General features: G+C 37.3%; 1 protein-coding gene across 2 annotated transcripts in view; it reads left to right on the top strand.

The window, feature by feature from the left end:
* Window positions 1–19,805, top strand: part of CDH13 (cadherin 13) — a 433,519-nt gene that overhangs the window by 332,861 nt on the left and 80,853 nt on the right. For both annotated transcript variants that reach the window (XM_042876979.1, XM_042876978.1), the window contains exon 8: window positions 14,500–14,640. In XM_042876979.1, coding sequence (XP_042732913.1) covers window positions 14,500–14,640 — 141 coding nt within the window. The remainder of the gene's footprint in view (window positions 1–14,499; window positions 14,641–19,805) is intronic.

Below are 19,805 nucleotides of genomic sequence, written 5' to 3'. Positions count from 1 at the left end.
CTATGGAACTATATCTCAAAAATGTCAACAAAACTGGACGTAACATTTCATTCTTCAAAGATTGAGCCTGATCAAATCTGTACTTTGTATGTGTACTTGAAAGGCATTTCAGTGTGTGTGTGTGTGTATGTGGAGGAGCCACAGAATTTGTTATTCTCCAACATCTTCTCATAGGCTCTGGTTCACAAAAGTAATTCTTATGCCAATAACGCATGTTGGCCAAAGCCTCATTTATACTGTGTGTGTTTCAGCGTGGCTCTGCACCATGCTCAACTTCAGGCAAGTGTGAACGAGTTCCTCTAACACTGCTTTCATGGTCTTCATCCCGATGCACTGAGACTGTGCAAACTCAGGACTCAGCTTTTTCTTCAAGAAACATTTTATTTTTCCTCTGTATTTCTCAGTCCCAATGAAGTGTAATACATCTATCCTGGAACACGCTGTAGGTTGGGGCACATTCAGACCTTCCAGACAGTTCTTACGTGGCAAAAATTATTATTAGCCAAGAATAGTGAATTTCATTCAGCATTTTCTCATCAAGCCCAGAGAGCTGCAGACAGTCTCTCTCCCACGGAGAGGGAACCTTTCTTGATTTGATCTCTCATTGTGATCCCCTCCTACAGGAAGCACAGCTGAATGTGCAAGTTTCTCATTCAGTGCCTTTGAAATATTTTTGAAACCAGGATAGATGCAGAGAAGGCAAAGCTATATAGAGGGAGGATAATGAAAGGTAACTGAATTCTGCATTGATAATCCACTGCTGCCTTTAAATTCTCTGGGAGAAAAATAGAGATATTGACTGTTTTTTCCTATTTTACTTTCATCTGAATGCAATTTGCTTTAGTAAGTTAATACGTAACTAATATGAATTTTACTTTAGATTTTCACAAATAGTTCTATTCCTGCTTCAACAGACTGGATCTTACCAGACACTGAACATTTGAAAAGGCAGTCATCCTAGAGTGTTGTCTCCATCTGTTTATTAAGCTAATTATCTCACCACATACCTTCTAGCCCGCTTTCCAGTCAGCTCTGTTTCTTGAGGAGTTAACTCAGCCTTTTTTACCTCCAGAAAATTGTTTAACTCAGTGACCTAGATAGGCTCTTAAGGCAATAGAAAATTAAACACTATCTTGCATTTGTTTCTTATGAATTTGAAAATTCTCTTTTCCTTTTCTTCTCCTCTCAATAAAGTTTATGCAAATAGCATTAAAATTTATAATGAGACTAATATTTGTTAATCTTAGTTCAAATAATGAATTTGTATTAAATCATAGTTTGAAACCCTTCCATTGAGAGAGGTGGGGGGAGAAATAGGGGGATATTCCTTGTAAGACTTTTATTACTGTTTTACTCTTGTTAAGCTTGAATTGTCATTACAATTATACACTCTATTTTTAGCATTCAATAAAAATTATATTTAAATCCTATTAGATTTACAGTTGCCATGCCAACTTTGAATTTCTTTTTAGAAAAATATTTTGAAGTAGTTCCAGGACGTAAACCTGATCCCATAACTCTGACTTGTTTGTTGGTTCGAGTAAGAGATTTAATCTTATAAGTTAATTATGTAAGAGTTTCTTAGTTTTGGTGAAAGTTGCAGAGCATTCCAGTCTGACTGTTTCATGTAATCTCTGACCTGCAGAAATGTCAGGAATTAGATCTTGATGTGATTGGCCTCATCAAATCTATCACTGGTTCAAAAAGCTGTTGAAGGACATCCATAAATATGGATTGAGGATTTCATGCATTCCCCTGGTATTCATTCTAGATGCAGAAAATGCTAATCTGGAGAGAACTGAAAAGGTGCCTCAGTCATTTATTTGGCATTATCACAAATCTTTATGAGATGTCTGACAGTAATACGAAATTACATTTATCTACATGTGTCTAAGATGCAGCGTACTGAAAGGCTTTTGACCCAGTTTGTTTCACACTATTAAAAGCTCTTGCTTTGCTTGAGGGCAAACCTGCTTATCAAAACATTTGGAGTATGGCCAGAATTCATCTGAACTATAGCTCTGTATTTGTCTTCTACCATATGAGACATGCTAAAATACCCTGCTGGGGAGCACAAGGTTGTACGGATCCTTTCAGCAGCCCATGCTACTTGGATCAGGCCTCCAGGCACGTGGAAGTAAGCAGGCACTGCACATGTACCTCTTCAGAGCAAATAGATGGGGATTTGGCAGAGCTGAGATGGCTAAAAGGAACAGGTTAAGAGCTTGCTTGTAGACACACGAAGTGTAACATGCTGCTGGAAGAGTAGCAGACCAGTAATCCTTCACCTTCATAGCAAGTAATAAGGGGAGCAGCACAGGGCTGTGATTTTGAAAACTGTCCCTGTGGCACAGTACTTCCCATCCAAGTATGGTAGTGCTTCTCATATCCACAGATGCAGTTTAGCAATTTCTAGCCTTGAGGAGTTCTTTTAATGATGGTACACTTGTCTCCTCCCTGTTCTTCAGGGGAGACAAGTATTATTTTTTTTTTCTTGCTAGCAGTGCTTCCCATCCCATTCTCTCTCTTGTTGATCATTGCTCTTAGTGTACAAGAGCTGCCTGGAAATGGCAATTCTGGTTTACAAAACCCTTTACAAACTCACTCCATCTTTGTTCCCTGACCTCTGGTTACTTCCATATCCCTCATAACCTACTTCTGATGTTGACCTCTGTCTCTCCGTTCTTGTATTGTAGAAATGGTTCACTTAATTGCTGTTTGTTCTTTCTTGATTTAAAAAACAACAATAGAGTGGATTTCTCTTAGTCTTTAACTCTTATCTTTATTTCTTTCTTAATTCAGCAGTTCTCCTATTTTTAGTTTACACTGCATTTTGGGGACTTCTCATGAAGAAATGCTGAATATGAAGCCAGCCTCCTGATTATTTCTAGCATTGTATAGCACAAATGTAGGATATTTTCATATACTATTTAGTACACCTGCTTTATAATCTTAATTCACTGTAATCTTATAACAAATCCATACATTTTGCCAAATAACTTTATATGCGCTCTAGAAAGTTACAATAAGGCATTGCTAAAAATGTTAACTGAATGTCTCATAAAAATGGAGAGCATAAGATTTCTTTTGACCTTTGCTTGTGCAATATCCTGACTTAAATGGTCAAATGCTTAACAATTTGGATCACTGAGTGTTTCTACCTGAGAAGACAGTTGTGCAGTTTGCTTCCCATGGGAATATGTCACCTGGACCTGTTGAAACCAAAGGGAACTTTTGCATTAACTTTCCTGATCTCTCAGTGAGGATCATCAGAGCCTCCCTAGTCTGCCACATCTCGGACCTCCTGGTAGAATATCTCCTTGAATGGGAAGGCCAGGACCGCAGATCCTCAGGAACATGCCAGTTTTATTGTGATGCTGTGTGGGGCAAAGCAGCAAAATTAGACAAAAATTTACTTGTTGAGAATGCCCTAGTTCAGGCAAAATAAAAAATAAGTACCGTGGCATTACAGCAAACAAAAATATAATGTATTTCCTGTGCAGAAAAATTTATTACACTGATGCAGTCTTGAGCAAGATTTAAGATTTTGTGCCAGAAAATTATGCTGCTGAGAACATACATAAAGGAACATACAGCTGTAGGAATGTGCAGAAAGGAAGTCAAGTTTATGTCCTATATTATTTCTTATTGTTTGAGCAACGTTTCCTATAGTTTATGTCAAGTGTCTGCTAGGGTTCTGATTAAAATGCCTTTTTGTGAGATTTTCTGCTTAACTGCAAAGCTGCACATTTATTCAGTCTTCCAAAATCCTTGAGAAGATAATTCTTCCGCATGCACCATCTTCCCACACTTTATTTTCTACTGGTTTTCCCCTGGGTCACCACATTAAATTCATGCCATAAGTAGATTTTTATCATGGTATGCTATGTTAATAAAATGTACGAATTAGAAATCCATTATTTCTTTTGCAGTGAATGGGAAAAGCTGTTGATTGATTTGCAGAAAGAAGCTGCTTACAGTTCTGGTGCATGGACATAAACTTAAAAGAGGCACAAACGTTAGCAACTAGAATCATTATTTATCAAAAACCACAGTGCTGCAGTGCAAAATCTGCACAAAGCAGTGGAAGAGTACCAGAGATGTAGTCTGAAAGTGCTAATTACGTAGGAATCTTGGTGTGATTACAAGGAAACAATGTCTGATGGGAGGGACGTGGGGGATGGCTGTTTGGATTTTGTGTGCTCTTGGAAGGTATAAGTAGCGCCGTGACAGGTTAACAAAAACAAAACTTACTCATCAAAGCAAAAAGTGTAGAAATTCTAAATAAGAAATGTATTTATTTTTATCAAGAAGGCCGATAAAAAAGATGCTGAGGTCTAAGTAAGAGAAAAATGGAATTGGAGAAATTTTAAATGGAAAATTCTGTTGTTACTCCTTTCATCAGGAAGTAAATCCTCTGGAGGGGCAGATTTTTCACCCCATAGTGCGATAAGCCATTTTGCAAAGCAGCAATAGTGTAATTGAAATCCATTTTACACCATTTTCCCTTGGATGATTTAAAATTAGATCAATTTATATTCTGTGGGTATAACCCAATGAGAGTATAAATGCTGTCACTAGAATTGTTTTGTCCATGGGCGAAACTGGTATCATTTACTGATTCATTACACTCTCAACAGGATCTTTTATTTCAAAAGGCACCTGGAATTATTACTGGCAATAATACAGAACACACTAAAGTAAAATAAGATTTGCATAAAAAATTAAAGGGGAAAATGATAATAGTGATTAAAATTAGCATTTGGTGACTATTCTGATTGGAATATTGCATTTAAATGTCATGTAGACATGGAGGGTTTGTTTTTTTTTTTTAAACCTCCAACTTAGAATGTACCTATTTAACTAGAATATTATGTTTCTGATAATATGCCTGAAATAATAGGCAGTGCTTCCATTAATATTTAACAATATAAACATCAGGCAAAGGTTGTACAACTGGAATCATAGAATATGCTTTTTGCATTAGAGTAGTAATTTTAGAAATAACCTCTGTCCATCTAGACCTGCTGATGTATGGTTGTCATAGCAAGTCAGTAATTGAGTTTTCTGGGCATTTTGACCACCAGTACAAATCTGCAAAGCAGATTACACAGCAGGAACACAATTTCCATCCTGACCTTTATAGCATTGCTTGCTGTTGTGGAAATTGGAATGTTTATGGAGGGAAATATAGCCTAAGTGTTCCTAATTTGTAAGAATGTGGTTTCTGATGTTAACCCAGTAAGCTTCATTTTGATTCATTTGATAACAGATTATGTAAAGACTTGGCATTAGGGAGGTATCATAAAACTTATTATCTTTTATTACCTAGATGGAGAATATTGGTTTAGATGATTATAAATTGAAACTGAAAGAAAACTGCTGTGCAAAGCTCATCAAGAAAGCTGTTTCCCAGAGATCAGCCACAGACCTTAACATATATTCTAGTTCACATTCTTCTGTATAAATTGAGTTCAGGAAACATGTTAAGCACTTGTAGATCTGTTTAGGGGTAAGGATGAAGCACCTACTTGAAAAACCCTGCAGCAGGTACTCTCGGGTACTTTGTCAGATGGTTCAGATTTGTCTGGTGACTGCCATAACCCAGTTGTGTCACAACCTTCAGAACTTCATGGTTTCTATAGGTTCTAGTTACTTCTTCTGTCTCATCGTTTGGCCTCTGGCTTATAAGGTTGCTGTCACTGGCTGGTAAAGGCTAGCAGTCTTGTTTACTGTGGACTGGAAGGTTCTTCCTGCATTAGCAAACAGAGTAGACCAAAAGAAACAGATCTGTAGAGCAAAACCGTCAATGCTGAGGGACTGAGCTCCATACTGTATGCTGCAGCCTCAAACTCTAGTCTTGTACTCAGAACTGAGTCACATCATGGCTGCAGTGTGTTAGGTGAACCCTAGGGCACTTTGTCTAGTTGGATTTTGGCTGAAAGAAATCTAGATGCCAGATTCCAAGACCTCACCGTGGTGCAAATTGTAGTAACTGTAAACTATAGAGTAATTCACCGCAAAAGCTGTTTCCTAATCCTCACAGGCACAATAGCGTACACAAACCCTGCACACACAGCCAGACAGCTTTCCTGGGATTGTTATTGTCAGCTGGGTGCTGTTAAATGGACTTGATTTGCCTGAATTATCCACGTAGGACTTGATGTTTGATGAACAAGTGAAGAAGGGCACTGTGTGGATCTGTGATGTCTTGGAACAGTGAGGTAAATTAACACAAGTGTTGCATTGGCATCCAGGCAGATCTCAGTGGGCTAAACTTTGTTAATCTAATTTCATCTCTGGCGAGATGATAGACTGTTTGATGGTGATGAATCATAAGATAATCAGCATTATGTTTCATTTAGTTTCCGGCAGAAATGTGTGCTACTAAGTACAGTTCAGGAGTACAAAGGCATATAGCGTTCAGGACTTGCGGTATGTTATTGGTGGGTTGCTTGTTCTGAGTTGACTTTGTGAGGAAAGACATGTGCTGGGTTCTGGCTGAACTGCTTCAAGTGTTCCCTCTGCCTTATTCAGATACTCTTCTTGACACCTTATGAATATAAAGGTCATACTCAAAGAAAACTCCAGCTTTTTTTCCCTTTTCCTTTGGAGATGCCTTTTATGGGACATACTTCTGTGAAAGGTAGCATTTATCTCCTGGATCTGCTGCGTATTCTCCTCCTAAGCCTGCAGAAAGTACTTCAGGGCTTCTTAAACTTGATTCACATTCAAGGAGGACTAAATTCAAGCACTGATAAGCATGCTTCACAGATCCTTTTGTTTCTTGGCTCAGTGAAGAATTCCTCTGTTTCAGAGCTGCAGGAGCAGGATGTGTGTTTATCAACAAGATCAGTGATAACTGACATTGGCCACTGTCCACACAGTTTAGGAAAGCAGTTTGTTTCCAGGGAACAGAGAGGAGTGCTGACCAGCCATATCTCATTGCTGTTCATGAAATATTTCTGTCATGAATTGGTTTACCCTCCATGGGTTAAATGCTTAGAACTTCATTAGTTCCTAGTCTGTTTTGCACAAACACAATCACAGGCACTCTGTTGCTTTTCACTGATAACAAAATTTCCCAAATTCTAACGCAATTATACTTGCAACAGGGAAGAAGATATTACCTTCATCACTGTGCTTGGAGGAATTGAGAGATGTTGCTGGTTTATTTCATTTAAAGTGTATGTTTTGGGAGCCCCTATGCTCTTGATGCCATGGTGATCTGAAGGCAGACTCTTGCATTCAAAACAATAGAGAACTAAGTACAAATCTGTGGCAACCTACCAGTTTTACCATAAATGCAGCACCTTATATTGTGGCACGAAAGCATGTGTGCATGGTTGTTCGTGAACAATAGCTTAAACTTGTGGGCAGCCAATGCAAAAGTCAGTGGAGCTGGGCTGATTCATATAACAGGTTGAGGGCCTTGTCAGGGTTAACAATTTGAGGATTGGTCATGATTTTTCCTCTTGAAGTTACAGCAGAATGTTTTAAATAGTCTATGTGTACTGACCTTTATCGTGTGACCTCTGCACCCTTCATATGCATTAGGGAATCCTCCTAGCAGAGGTATTTTTAATATAGAAATCTCTGAAAAGCTGTCTGTACTGATAACCATGGTGGGTTACCGTGTTGAAGAAACTGACCTCTTCATTTATGCTTTGGATTTAAATAGACTCATTTCTACCTATGGCAAGGACTTAGAATGATTGAATAATTTGCAACTAATAATTTATTAGAACAACTTTGCCCTTCTTTCTCTTCACAAATTGTCTGCAAACAGATTGTACATCTCTAATATGTTAATGGATTAAAATTATTTGAACTTTTTTATTTTAGCAAATATCTTTTAGTCTGCAGATTATTTGAATTGCAAATTGTGACTGTTAAAATGAAATATATAACACTGGAAATAGAGCTGGTTGGGTATTATGGGAGAACAATTTTTATAGGAATATGCTGATCTGTCAAAATTGAGCGCGTTACTGAAACACAACTGTTTGGAGGGGGGAGAGAAAAAATCCATTTTGTTGAAAGAAATATATGTAATTACAAAGGGAGTTGTTGTTTTGAGTGCTCCTGAAAGTCAGCTTGAGGTTTAGTTCTTCAGCATTTGGGACAACTAGGTTAAAGTCCTTGTTTGTACAGGAGAACGGGGTCTTACCTTCCTTCCCTCATCTGCTGGGGTCTTTAAATGCAAGCATTTTATTCTCTGGCCTTGGATCTAGGAAGCCATCTCTATCACACACTTGGAAACAATTTCTTTTTTAACAACAACTGCTGAAGGAGAGAGTTTAGTCTTCCTTTTTCTTCAAGATATACCTATGAACTCTCTCTCCTATGGGCAGTAAACAGATATTGATTTTCTTCGTAACATGAGTACCTTATTACAATGATTAAACTGTGGAACTTCCTTTTTGATACAAAAAAAAATCTCAAATTGGTGAGCTGAAGAGGATTTGCATTACAAACTTCATTTTTTTTATTCATCAAGCTGTAATTCACGTTCTAAATGCAAAGTCTCAGACTATGCTGTGCTTTTTACACAGTAGCAGTTGGCATTTAATATAAAAGCTAATATTATAATTATAAAAGCATTACATCTGTTAGAGCTGTTAATAGTCACATTATTCCATTTTTTTAATTCTACATTTGTCAAAATCCTGGAATAATGTTAGATTGAATGTTGATATTGTTACTTAACAAGGAGATTGATTATGTCTTAATAGGATGTATTCAGTGCACACTACATGCAATTATCATCTTAAATGAACACAAGCATTTATTTAGCATGAACTTAAATTATTTAAATTCACAGCATTTTTCTTTCTGGCTATATTATAAAGGCATTAGTGAAAACTAAGATACGGTAGCACACTGCTAATATGCTAATATGCCTGAGTATGTTGTTTGTAAACATAATTACAGTAGAAGTGTTGTGGTATTGTTGCATTGCTATAGAAAATATCAATAGCCACAAAATAGTACAGAACTCTCATTGGCAACAGGTATTAAGAATATTAAGATAACCTGAAAATACATTTGAAGCCCTTATGAGTGTCTTGAACATTCTGTATCATGTTTGTTTCCCAGGTTTTGATTTTAGCAACAGGGTACTTGATGTGAATTTGGGAATTCTTTTCCAATTCTCTTTTTAGGAGAGGCACTGCAATGCCGAATGGAGGCTTAGGTGTTTTGACCATGTGTGCCCTTTTCTGAGCATGCATGAAGCTAAAGGCACTATATGAGGGACACCCAGGGAGAAGGAAACACTGAAGAGACATTTCCTGGTGTCCAGTTGTTTCCTGAGCTTTGTGTCCATCTGCAGTTTATAATAGGTGTTAAGGTGATGCAGGGATTCATTCACAACCTGAAATATTTTCCTGGATCTTAAAATTCGCTAGAAGAAAAACTGCAAAGTATACTGAGTTTGGTGGCAGGCTGATGGTATAAAGAAATACAAAAGGGAAAAATGACATTTTTTGCTGAGATGATTCTTTTTCAACTACTGTATATACAGTTTAAATATGAGTAGAAAAACCAATGTTGTGAACATCTACAGGAAAATAGGTTGAGTGACTGTTGAAACCTCTTTGAATTACAGATACAGATACAGAAACAAAAGACCAGTGTAGCCTAAAATTCTGAACCCAGTCCATCTTCATGACATAGAAGATTAAGCCTTGATCCACATTCTTCTTAGGTTCAGCTTCACAAATAGATTTCCAAATGTGCGGTACTGTGTCCTTCCAGAAAATACATTATCTCCTGAAAATAGGTAGTTGTATTGGAAAAGCAGAAAGTATTATTTTAGTAAATACGATGTCCAATGCATGCTGTGCTTGGAAGTAGTCTAACAGGGACCAGGCTTTCCGTTTTCAGGCAGAAAGAAGTGTCTTTCATACACATGTAATCCATGTGCCAATTTCATAGATTAGTTTTAGTCATAAGTAGTCCAAAGGCCAAAAGAGGTCTTTGTTAGAATAGTTTTTCTGTGTTCTTCATTCTCGTGAAACTATTATCTACTCCACTTTTCTTAATATTCAAATAAAATGTCTGACCAAAACTTTTGAATTCAGAAGTTAAGAATTTAATTCTATGTTAAGCATCTAAATAAGCACCTTGATTTTTCCTTCTGAGTTCATAACCCCAATGAAGTTGATGCAAAGTTGCAATTTTTTTAATTCATTGACAAGTGTTTCTGTTTTACTCAGGAGCCTAAATTCAAATAGGTAAGATTGATGTATCTGTTTTTGATGGTGTAGGCAAACAACATTTTCTCTGATTCCTCCCACACCTACACAAAAAGGTTACCGTGGCCGTTGAATTCAGATAAACAAATTATGCACTGCATGGATGTGTTCCCTTATGAAAGTACCCGAGCTTGATTTCTGCTTCTCACTTGGGTGCTACACTTTGTGATCTTTATCAGCTCATTAAGATGTTAAACAAAACTTAATTGTGCTCCACAACACCTGCAGTAGGGAGCATTATGTTCCTGAGGTCATCGGTGAAGACAAATACAGAAATGACTTATCTCTCTGGACTCTTGCAGTGATGCTCAAAAAAGTTGATACTTCATTTGAATATTGAAAGACAGGCGAAAAGAAGCCAGGCCTCAGTGAAGACATCCACTTCCTCAGATATTGCACTTCCTCACCTGTAGAAGCCTTTCTTGGTTGTCTTTGCCCCTCTTTCCAAGCTACAGAGAGTGACTTTGCTGTTCTAGCAGTACCAGGGCTCTGGGAGTCCACATACAAAACTGGAAATTCAGGATTTGTACATGTTTGAAAACACTTGTGGTCCTGAACTTTTCTTTAATCATGCATTACAGTTCCAGTTGTTCCAGTTACATTTTGAGTCCTACTATTCTGAGAAAGCTTTCAATTCCCGCTGAATTTAAATGGCAGATGAATACTTTACAGCCTGCAAGAGATAGCACATACCAAGATTTGGACAGTTATTTCTGGTGATGTGAAGCACTACCAGTAGCTTGCATTTCTTAAGTCACTAATAGTTTTCCTACAGTATCTGTAGGAAACGCACATTAAAAGCTTAAAATTGACAGAAAACTGTTGTTAACTGGATCCATTCTACGCTTTCTACAAGTCATCATCTGGTTTATTCTAACGGCCTATACATACTGAAATATTTATTTTCTACTGTTGCGATCAGATCCTGCTGACTTTGTCAGGAATCAGAAGATAGAATGCCAGAAAGGCCCTTGATCATGTTACTTACCAGGGCTGAACCAGAGATGTTGATGTGGCAGGGAGTGAGACGTGATAGAAGCGTTAGCACTGGAGATGTTGGCAGTGGGTGGGCCTTTGAAGAAGAGTTCTCCTGACAAGGCTCACCTCCTTGGCAATCCAAACAATTTGCCAGTGTCACCCCTGCCGTGGCTAAATGACTTCAGTTAAAATTTATGGGGATAGGAATGCGTCCCCTGCTGTAATTACACAAACTCTGTCAACAGTGCAACCCTCCACAAAGTCACAGCTATAAGTAATACGCCACAGAAACAGCAACTCAATGTTCATTTATTAAAATCATCCATTTATCTGTTTTAAACTGTAGATCCGCTTCCTTGAGAGTTGTTGCGTATTTATGTCACTAATGCCAAGGTATCCAAGTGAACTGTTGGTTTTTTTTGTTTTGTTCTGTTTTGTTTTTTTCCTCAGAAGTGCATTTTAAGGACCAGGTCACTGCTTTGAGGAACAGAAGACCAGGGTCTGGTGGCAGGCGATGTTCTGGTGGGATAGTCTGAGTGACTGGGTACTCCTCAAATAGTGCTGGGTGCTGCACTGGTCCCCAGACTCACAGTGCAGCAGGGATCAAGGAGGGAAGGAATGATGATGAGGAAGCAAATGGGGGCTGCTGTTCTCTCACTCCCCTCCCTCCAAGCTGTCATTCCTCACAGGATTGACCGTAGGGGAATATCACACTGAGGTGGAAGACCTGAGCCTTGTCAGTGGGCAGTGGCCTGGTCAGCTCGTGCTGGACACAGAGCCCTCAGATCCCTGCTGCCATCCCCTCAGGATCCACCACTCCATTACATAAATCCAAATAGATGCTGGGGACTGAGCTGAAGTAACTGAGCTGGAATGTGAAAAATGCTTAAAATCCTCTACTGCAATCTCCTCATGTAAAGAGAGCATCTGATGGGAACAAGACTCCTGGGTTTGGATGTGTTGGGAGTTGCTTTCCCTAATAAAGCAAATATTTGGTGACAGAACTAGATGTAGAAAGTGCTGCATAGCAGGAAAAGTGTGTAGTATTCATAATGATATGTGATACTACTCAAAATTCAATGTTTTCCACATTCCACTGCATACTTAAGCATTGGACTCCTGTCACAGAAATTTCTGCTGCAATAGACACAATTTCTACCATAAATAGGCTTGCTTTCAACAGAAAATGGGACAGTTCTCAAAGAAAAAAAAGGCCGATTTATGAGAAAAAGAGGGCTTCTTTTGAACAAGGACGTTTATAAACATGGAATGATAAATGGCTTTGCAAATTTTCCATACTATAATAACTTCCTAATGAAAATAATGAAAAAGTTACATTTAGAGAAGGGGAGAGAAGTTTCATACAGTTTTTAATACATTGAAAACATTTTTAGAAATAAACATATGAAAACTGTAAATCTTGTTCCGCTTTATAACCTGAATTTATGTTGGAGACATCACTAATATTTCTTCATGTATATTTATACTATGGTATAAATCAAGATCTTGTTCTGAGTTTGCCTTCTGTGATGAATTTCAAGAAATAATGTAAGACTTAAGGAAATACTTTTCTTAGGATTCTCAAAGTGAGAGTGACAACTGATTAGTAGTCTGTATGTTTTTAGGACTTCTGGTTTGACTCATTGATTTTACATGCAAATATACTGCTTCATGACAGGTTTGATGTGCAATTGATTGGGTTGCTTTTGTCTTGGCCTAAAATGCTTCAGGAATTGGAGCCTCCTTTTTCATGCGTGCTCCTAGAGGGGTGTTGTGTGTACCCAGGAGAACACGCAGCATACTATTTAGTGAATGCTTTTGAATCCATTAGCTGTAAAGCAGACCACGTGGCCTAGGAAGTTGCTTCACTAAGCTAGGGATGAAAATTGAGCCTGTTTTAAACTGTAGATGGTGAGATGTTCTCTGCTACTGGATAAGCCCTGTTCCAGCCTCTTTGGTTCTGCTTCATCAGGCAGCGTGTGGATGGCAGAGATCAGCGTTGCTATATGGGATTTCACATGAGTTTCCTCCCTGCATGTTAATTCTCTGGAGTAGTGTTCCCTGAAGGACATGGGATGAGTGATGTCAAATATGTGCAGCCTTGGTTCTTGCATGCACAGATGGCTGATAGAGCTTCTCTGAGGATAAAAAAGCACTTGAGTGAACCACCCTTGCTGGTGCTGTTATGTGGCTTTTCTCCTGAGTTCCAGACTTGTTTTTCAGAAAGTTTTAAAAATCCACTGCACATGATATTCTAACATATAGCTTCAAAGGTTGTTGCAGCACCTTTCCATCTGTGTTCTCCATCAGTTATACAGCACATACGGTCTTTAGGCAGGTAGTTCCATGTGAGGCAGCCATACAAATGGGGAAAATAATTGTTTTAATTAGGTGCCCAGTCTCGTCTCCACTGAAATCTATATCAAAACTCTGTGTTTCATGGGAGAAGATTCTGATGTTGGTAGTAAGTTTTGATGGGATGTATTAATATTCAGCCATCCAAACAGATGTACTTAATGTCTGATGTGAGAGAAGTGAATTACAAATGCTTTGACATTCCCACTCCAGAGCTTTGGCTGCAATTTCTTGTTTTTCCCCAGGTCATGGCAGTTTTTCAGAGTAGGTAAAATAAAGATGGCTTTTCCTGTACCTGTGTTGTTAGTGCTGTCTTTTTCTACTAGAGGTAAACAGTCAGATAAGTAACCATGGCATAGAAATTGGATACACAGATATAAACCACATTACTTCGTGTAATATCGAATAGTTGTTGCCTGTTTTAGAAACTACTTTCTTGTTTTTTGCTTTTTTTTTTTTCCATGAAGCAAACTTAGATCACCATTTTAAATGCTAATATTCAGAGTGAATTAGATTTAATAAAATAAAATGAATGTGTATGTAGATTATGGCATTAGTATTTAATTATGTACCCATCATAACACTGATGAGACAAGCTCCTAAATACCAGTGCATTGAAATGAAAGCTTTCTCTTAAAGAGCAATTATATTTTAATTTCTACTCTCTTTTCTAACCTTCTTAAATAAAAGGTTATATACTGTTTACCAGTATTCACCTGTATTCCTTCATACTGTATTCCACACAAAGATTCCATTGTCATGGCTGAAGCTCAGAGAAAGATTTGTTTATGTTTTTGTAAAGCATTAACCAGATCCATTTCTATACCATGCTTTGACAGATCAAATTAAAATCTTCACACGAAATAAAAGTAATGTTTTTTTACATTTTTTTCTGTAATCTTTCCAGACCATGGAAACACCGAAGTACGAGCTGGTTATTGAAGCCAAAGATATGGGTGGCCATGATGTGGGACTTACTGGAACTGCAACTGCTACTATTCTTATTGATGACAAAAATGACCACCCACCAGAATTTACCAAGAAGGAGGTAAGAACTGGCCATTTGTGTTCCACGAAATGTTGCACGTAATTCTAATTTAGCTTGCTTTTGAATAGAAAGAAGTTCCTTATTGGAAGAGGAAAGTACTTAGACATCTTTTTATCTCAACGTAATAGACTTTCCCAGGGCTGTTCTTTTATCTTAAGTGAATATTCATCATTTCCAAAACACAGTGTAACCACAAGGTAAAAAAATGACATCAAGATTTATCATTCTGAGCTTGGCTAGTGCGGTGAAAACTTGTAAAGTAAGTTCACTAATGGCAACCTTCTCCTTTTGTTCTTATGGGGGGAAAGCAGAGAATCCTGTCTACTTTTAGCTTAGGTCTTTTGCCAGTAGGGAGCGTGGATGAGAGCAATATGTTGTGTCCTGGCTTCTTTACTTCAGCTGGAAAAAAAGCTAATGTTGTCAGTTCTGTATTGAAAACTATGGTCGTAAAAGCTTTAAATTCAACTTACAGATGAAATTTTTCAATGAAAGTCTTTTTCCTTGCAAGTTGAATCCCATTAAACAGCACTGAAAATCTTGGGGGGAAAAATTTCTTGTTTTAGGCAAAGCATGCACCTAGTTTCCTGCCCTTCCTACAATATTCCTTTCTCTCACCTACCTTATTAGCCTTCTTGCACCTTATTAGTGTGTGGTTCTTACATCTGGCATCTGGAGAAAATTAAAGACCAGAAGTTCTACCTAAAATCCAAACTAGCTGTTATTATAAATGTTTCCTGAAGCTCTACAGTTTTTAAGGAATATTCCCACAAGCTGAGAAGTAAGCCCTAGGAATGCTGATTTCCAGGTAATTTGAGAAGAAAAGGGAACTCTATTGTTGTAAAGACATTCTTTTTCTTTAAATGTTTTGTTTTTTTTTCCTTTGCATGTATTTTTTATATATTCCTTGCCTAATTTTAGCAGTTTGACAACAGATTATTTTGAAATAAATTACTGCAATTTTACTTAATTACTTCTTTCATAAATGCATATTGAATAACATTAAAAAAGAAAGGAGGAAGATTACAAAAGCAAGGGAAAAGGAATAAATAAGAAACAATGACAATTTATCCAATAGGAATATTAATTTTCACTAATCAATTGCTCACTTTAGCAGTATCATTGCACTCTCCTGAAAAGTACAGCGAAGAGCCTGTATCCAAACTATCCAAACCTTTTAAAGATGTACATGCTAAGTAACCGGCCTTAGAACTGCCCTTTAGATCAGCCTTTCAGTTCTGTGAAGTGTTTCCTGTCAACCTGCGGTTGAAATATATTTAAAATATTGCATTATTTTAACCTTCTTGAAAATAATTAACAAATGTGTTAGGGCAATACAGTGTATTTACAACTAGGAACTACTTGCGCTCATCAGTAGTGAAAACAATTTGTGCCTTCAGAGTACTACTTACTTGAATTTCCAAACTTTCCTGTTAAAAGAAGAAATGTGTATTGATTATATCCTGTTTGCCCAAAGAGTTTCCTCTGGCTACTGTGTAAAAAACTTGGGTGCCTACTTAGCCCCTAAATCTATCGTTAGACAATGTCTGCTTCTACGTAAATTTGGAAATGTTTATAAATTCATTTCAGGTAATGATAGTACAAGACATTTTTACTCTTAGAAATCTGTCTGTGTCAGTATAGAAATGAAGAAGTTGTGGAGAGACAGCATTGTCGCATGATGTGACACACCAATTTTCCTATAGATATATCTTTTTATATATACCTATACATTGAGACATGGGTTTGAATGTGTAACTACTGTTGATGTCAGTGACCTCAGAAATCTTCCTTCTGCGCTGCTAAGTTGTATTCTTATCCCATGTATAAAGTAGAAAAGATCAGTCTTTAGATGTATGGCATCAGGTCCCTTTACAAACACATCCACTAATTATGTAGTATGAGGGAAGGGAGAGAGTCATCTTTGGCTTACTGATTTAAACACTTAGCTCTTGATGTAAATACAAGATGCATCCTACAGTACTGTTGATTTGAAGAAGACTTGAAAGAAAAAGGCACATTTTACATGACAACTTCAGAAAGCATAAATACAGTAAATGTATAGGTTTGATTTTTGTATGGTTAGAGATGGCTGCTTTAGTATTAGGCTTGTATAGTACTGCTGTATGTTCACAGCTGTCTTCCTTCTCTTTGAAGATATTTTCTCTCACTGTCTTTTTCCACGTTAAAAACAAAGGAATATTTACTGGCCTGTATTTTCTCCTGGCAGTTTAATTTCTGCCCAAAATATCTATGGCTTTTGTTTGCCTTATGCTGTTGATAGCTCAGTTAAGCCATATTTTCAATGCATTCTCTACATCTGTAACCACAAGGGCCAAATTACTTCCTGGTATGACAAAGTGAAAGGGAATACATTTGTAAGATCTGGATTTCATATTAAATATTTTTTCACCATTGTTTAAACAGAAGTCTGGATATTGTGTTAGTCCAATACCAGGCACTTAGGCTGTGGACATAATGACGTTTTATGGAATGCATTGTTATATATATATCTTTAAAAAGATATCTATGATTTCAATAACATTGATGCCAAGAAAAAGTTAATAATTTTTCAAACTTCCCTTAGAATTGAAGAGTTCTCTATATATTTCTATTCCCAAGAAGCCTTACGTGTGTTAGAAGATGTTTCTTTGAGTCTTCATTTCAAAGCAGTCTCAGCCATGCTTGAACAAGTCTCTCTCCATTGGAGGTGAATTTTATCTTTTGACGCTTGACTGATCTTCGTCTTCTTTTCTCCAGAACTTTTGACTATACCGAAACTCTTGTGAACCAAGTCTATGGATCTAAACCTAAGCAATACTTTTCTGTGTATTAATACTTACAATATTTATTCCTTGGAAGCCAGTTCCTTATACACCTATTCAAAATACACCTTAATAGGTTTATTTGATGTTTTCAGAAAGATCTAAATGTTCTTTTGCTGCTGTATGCAGCTTCTCAGTAACTTCTGTAATGTTTACTCAGGTATTGATGGATAAGAATGTCTTCATCTAGGGGATGTGTTTCTCCATCTGCTATTATTTTTCATGAGCATACCACAGCCATGCCAATCCAGTGCAATTATGGCCCTTGTTCTTTCATTGGCGGTACATCAAGGTAAAACCACAGAACTTGAGCAACTTGGCTGTGATCCAGCAAAGCACTTCCATTAACTTCAGAAGAGTTGTGTAAGCCGGTTGTGTGTCAGGTACTTTGACAGGTTAATATATTGAATATTGCTTTGTAAGATTAAGCCCAGTTAATTGTTTTGTTACTACCCCACTTCTCTATACGTCTCAAAAAAATACCTGCTTTGTTCTATTTCATGTATGTGCTTACTTGTCTTACCTTACCCACTGCTTTCAGACACTAGGGAGAAGAATGCAGTGATGTGGGTTAATAGGATGATGATTCTTTAGTCCACCTAGTTCTCACATTGTCCTTCACCACAGATCTGGGACAGCCACACATCCATAGTCATACACTGAGAATTAGTCAGACGTATCAGAGTGTTCTCACTTGTTAATTAGAAATTGAGACTTAATTTTGGCCAGGAGACAGTCTTGCTCTTGAGACAATTTCTTTTTTCTGCTACTTCCATCCTCATCATCACCCTTTTCTAGGAGAAAGCACTGTAAAATAGAAAGAGTTCTTTAATATCAGGAGAATAAGGTTTGGGGAAATATTTTTCCTATTTTAGGGATAGCTGATTCTCTTCCAACATCGTGTGAAATGATCTTTCCACCTAGATGAATTTTCCAGTTAAATAAAGAAGTTGCCTCCTGTGAACAAGATAAAATTTTGTCTGATTTGACAAAACATTACCTCAGTGAAATTTGAGATATACACTGGTGCTGTGAGTCTTAAGTGAAAAATAAGATCATTTTGAATACCTACTGACACATGGTTTATAAAAGAGTAATGCATGATTAATATGTGCTTTAATAAATGATTAATCAGTTCCTATAGAGACCTGAACGTGAATAGGTTGCTTGTCACCATGATTTATGATGACTTCCAGCTCTGTCTTCTGATTCAGTTGTGCTACCCACTGGGGTAAAACAGCCCTTAGAGTACAATATGCATCTCCGTCTGCTCGTGGTTCAAAGAGGATATGAGACTTTCAGAGCACCATCTGGAGAGATTTATTTTTCAATTCAGGCTGTTGAGAAACACACTTGTAGCTTGGAGAGTCGCTGTCTTATTCTTGATACTGGCTAGATCGTGTTGAAGACCAGTTACTGACTTAAAAGCACTTCTAAGGTCCCTCCTGGCTTTCTTCTCCATATTTCTTTTACAAAAATTACTTAGACATAATATTATTTTCCATTCTAGACACTCCTTCCCAGCACAAACTAGATCTGTCCATTCAGATTGCAAATTAAAAAGTACAACAAATCCCACTTTCTCTCTTCAGTGATCTGAAAGTCAACGCTGATCCTACCTTGCCTTTCAGGCAAAATGTTGCCCTTTGACACTCCCAACTAATCTCATTCCTTTATCTATGTGTCCTTCATCTGTGTGTCTTGGAGATAAGCAGGACCCTACATTTGGACCTGTTAATGGCAAGCCTACTGAAGTGTATCTTCCCTTTCAGAACCACCCCTACACTAAGCAGATGCTTGCTCTGACCTTTTTGTTCAGCTTTACCTCCCCATACTCTTCTTCCTGTGCAGATCTTAGCACTGAAATAAACCTTTGTAGTCTGATGTTATTTTTTCCTTTTCCTAGAACTTGAGGTAATTACATCTTCTGTTGTCATCATTGACGTGGAGGACAAAGTATGACCATAGCGTTTTTTTGTTCTTGTGTAATCAGGATATGCATGGTGAAGACTCACAGTTCAAGCTATATTCTCCATTTCTTAAAGAAATAACCCTTGTGTTAATTCTGTGACATTTATTTGTTTTTTCCCAGAAATATTAATATAGGATATTTGGTGAAAACAAAAGTGATGTAGTCTCATAACTGACTTGTATTCTGTCATGTCTGAAGCAAAGCAAAGATCTAGGTGTGAATGTGTTTATACTGGAGTTCATTTGCAAAGAATATACTAGTTTAGAAAGTATCAGTCAAATGGAAAGCTATTTATCAAATCCATATGAAAGGAAACAAGCATTTGATTGGTGATAAACATATATTTGTAACTGAAGACTGTGAGTATTCTG

This window comes from Lagopus leucura, unplaced genomic scaffold (genome assembly GCF_019238085.1).
Source record: "Lagopus leucura isolate 7727_CA_CO unplaced genomic scaffold, USGS_WTPT01 Super-Scaffold_100017, whole genome shotgun sequence".
NCBI classification, from domain to species: domain Eukaryota; kingdom Metazoa; phylum Chordata; class Aves; order Galliformes; family Phasianidae; genus Lagopus; species Lagopus leucura.
The sequence above is the reverse complement of the archived record's forward strand: the minus strand, read 5'-3'. Positions and strand labels throughout refer to the sequence as shown.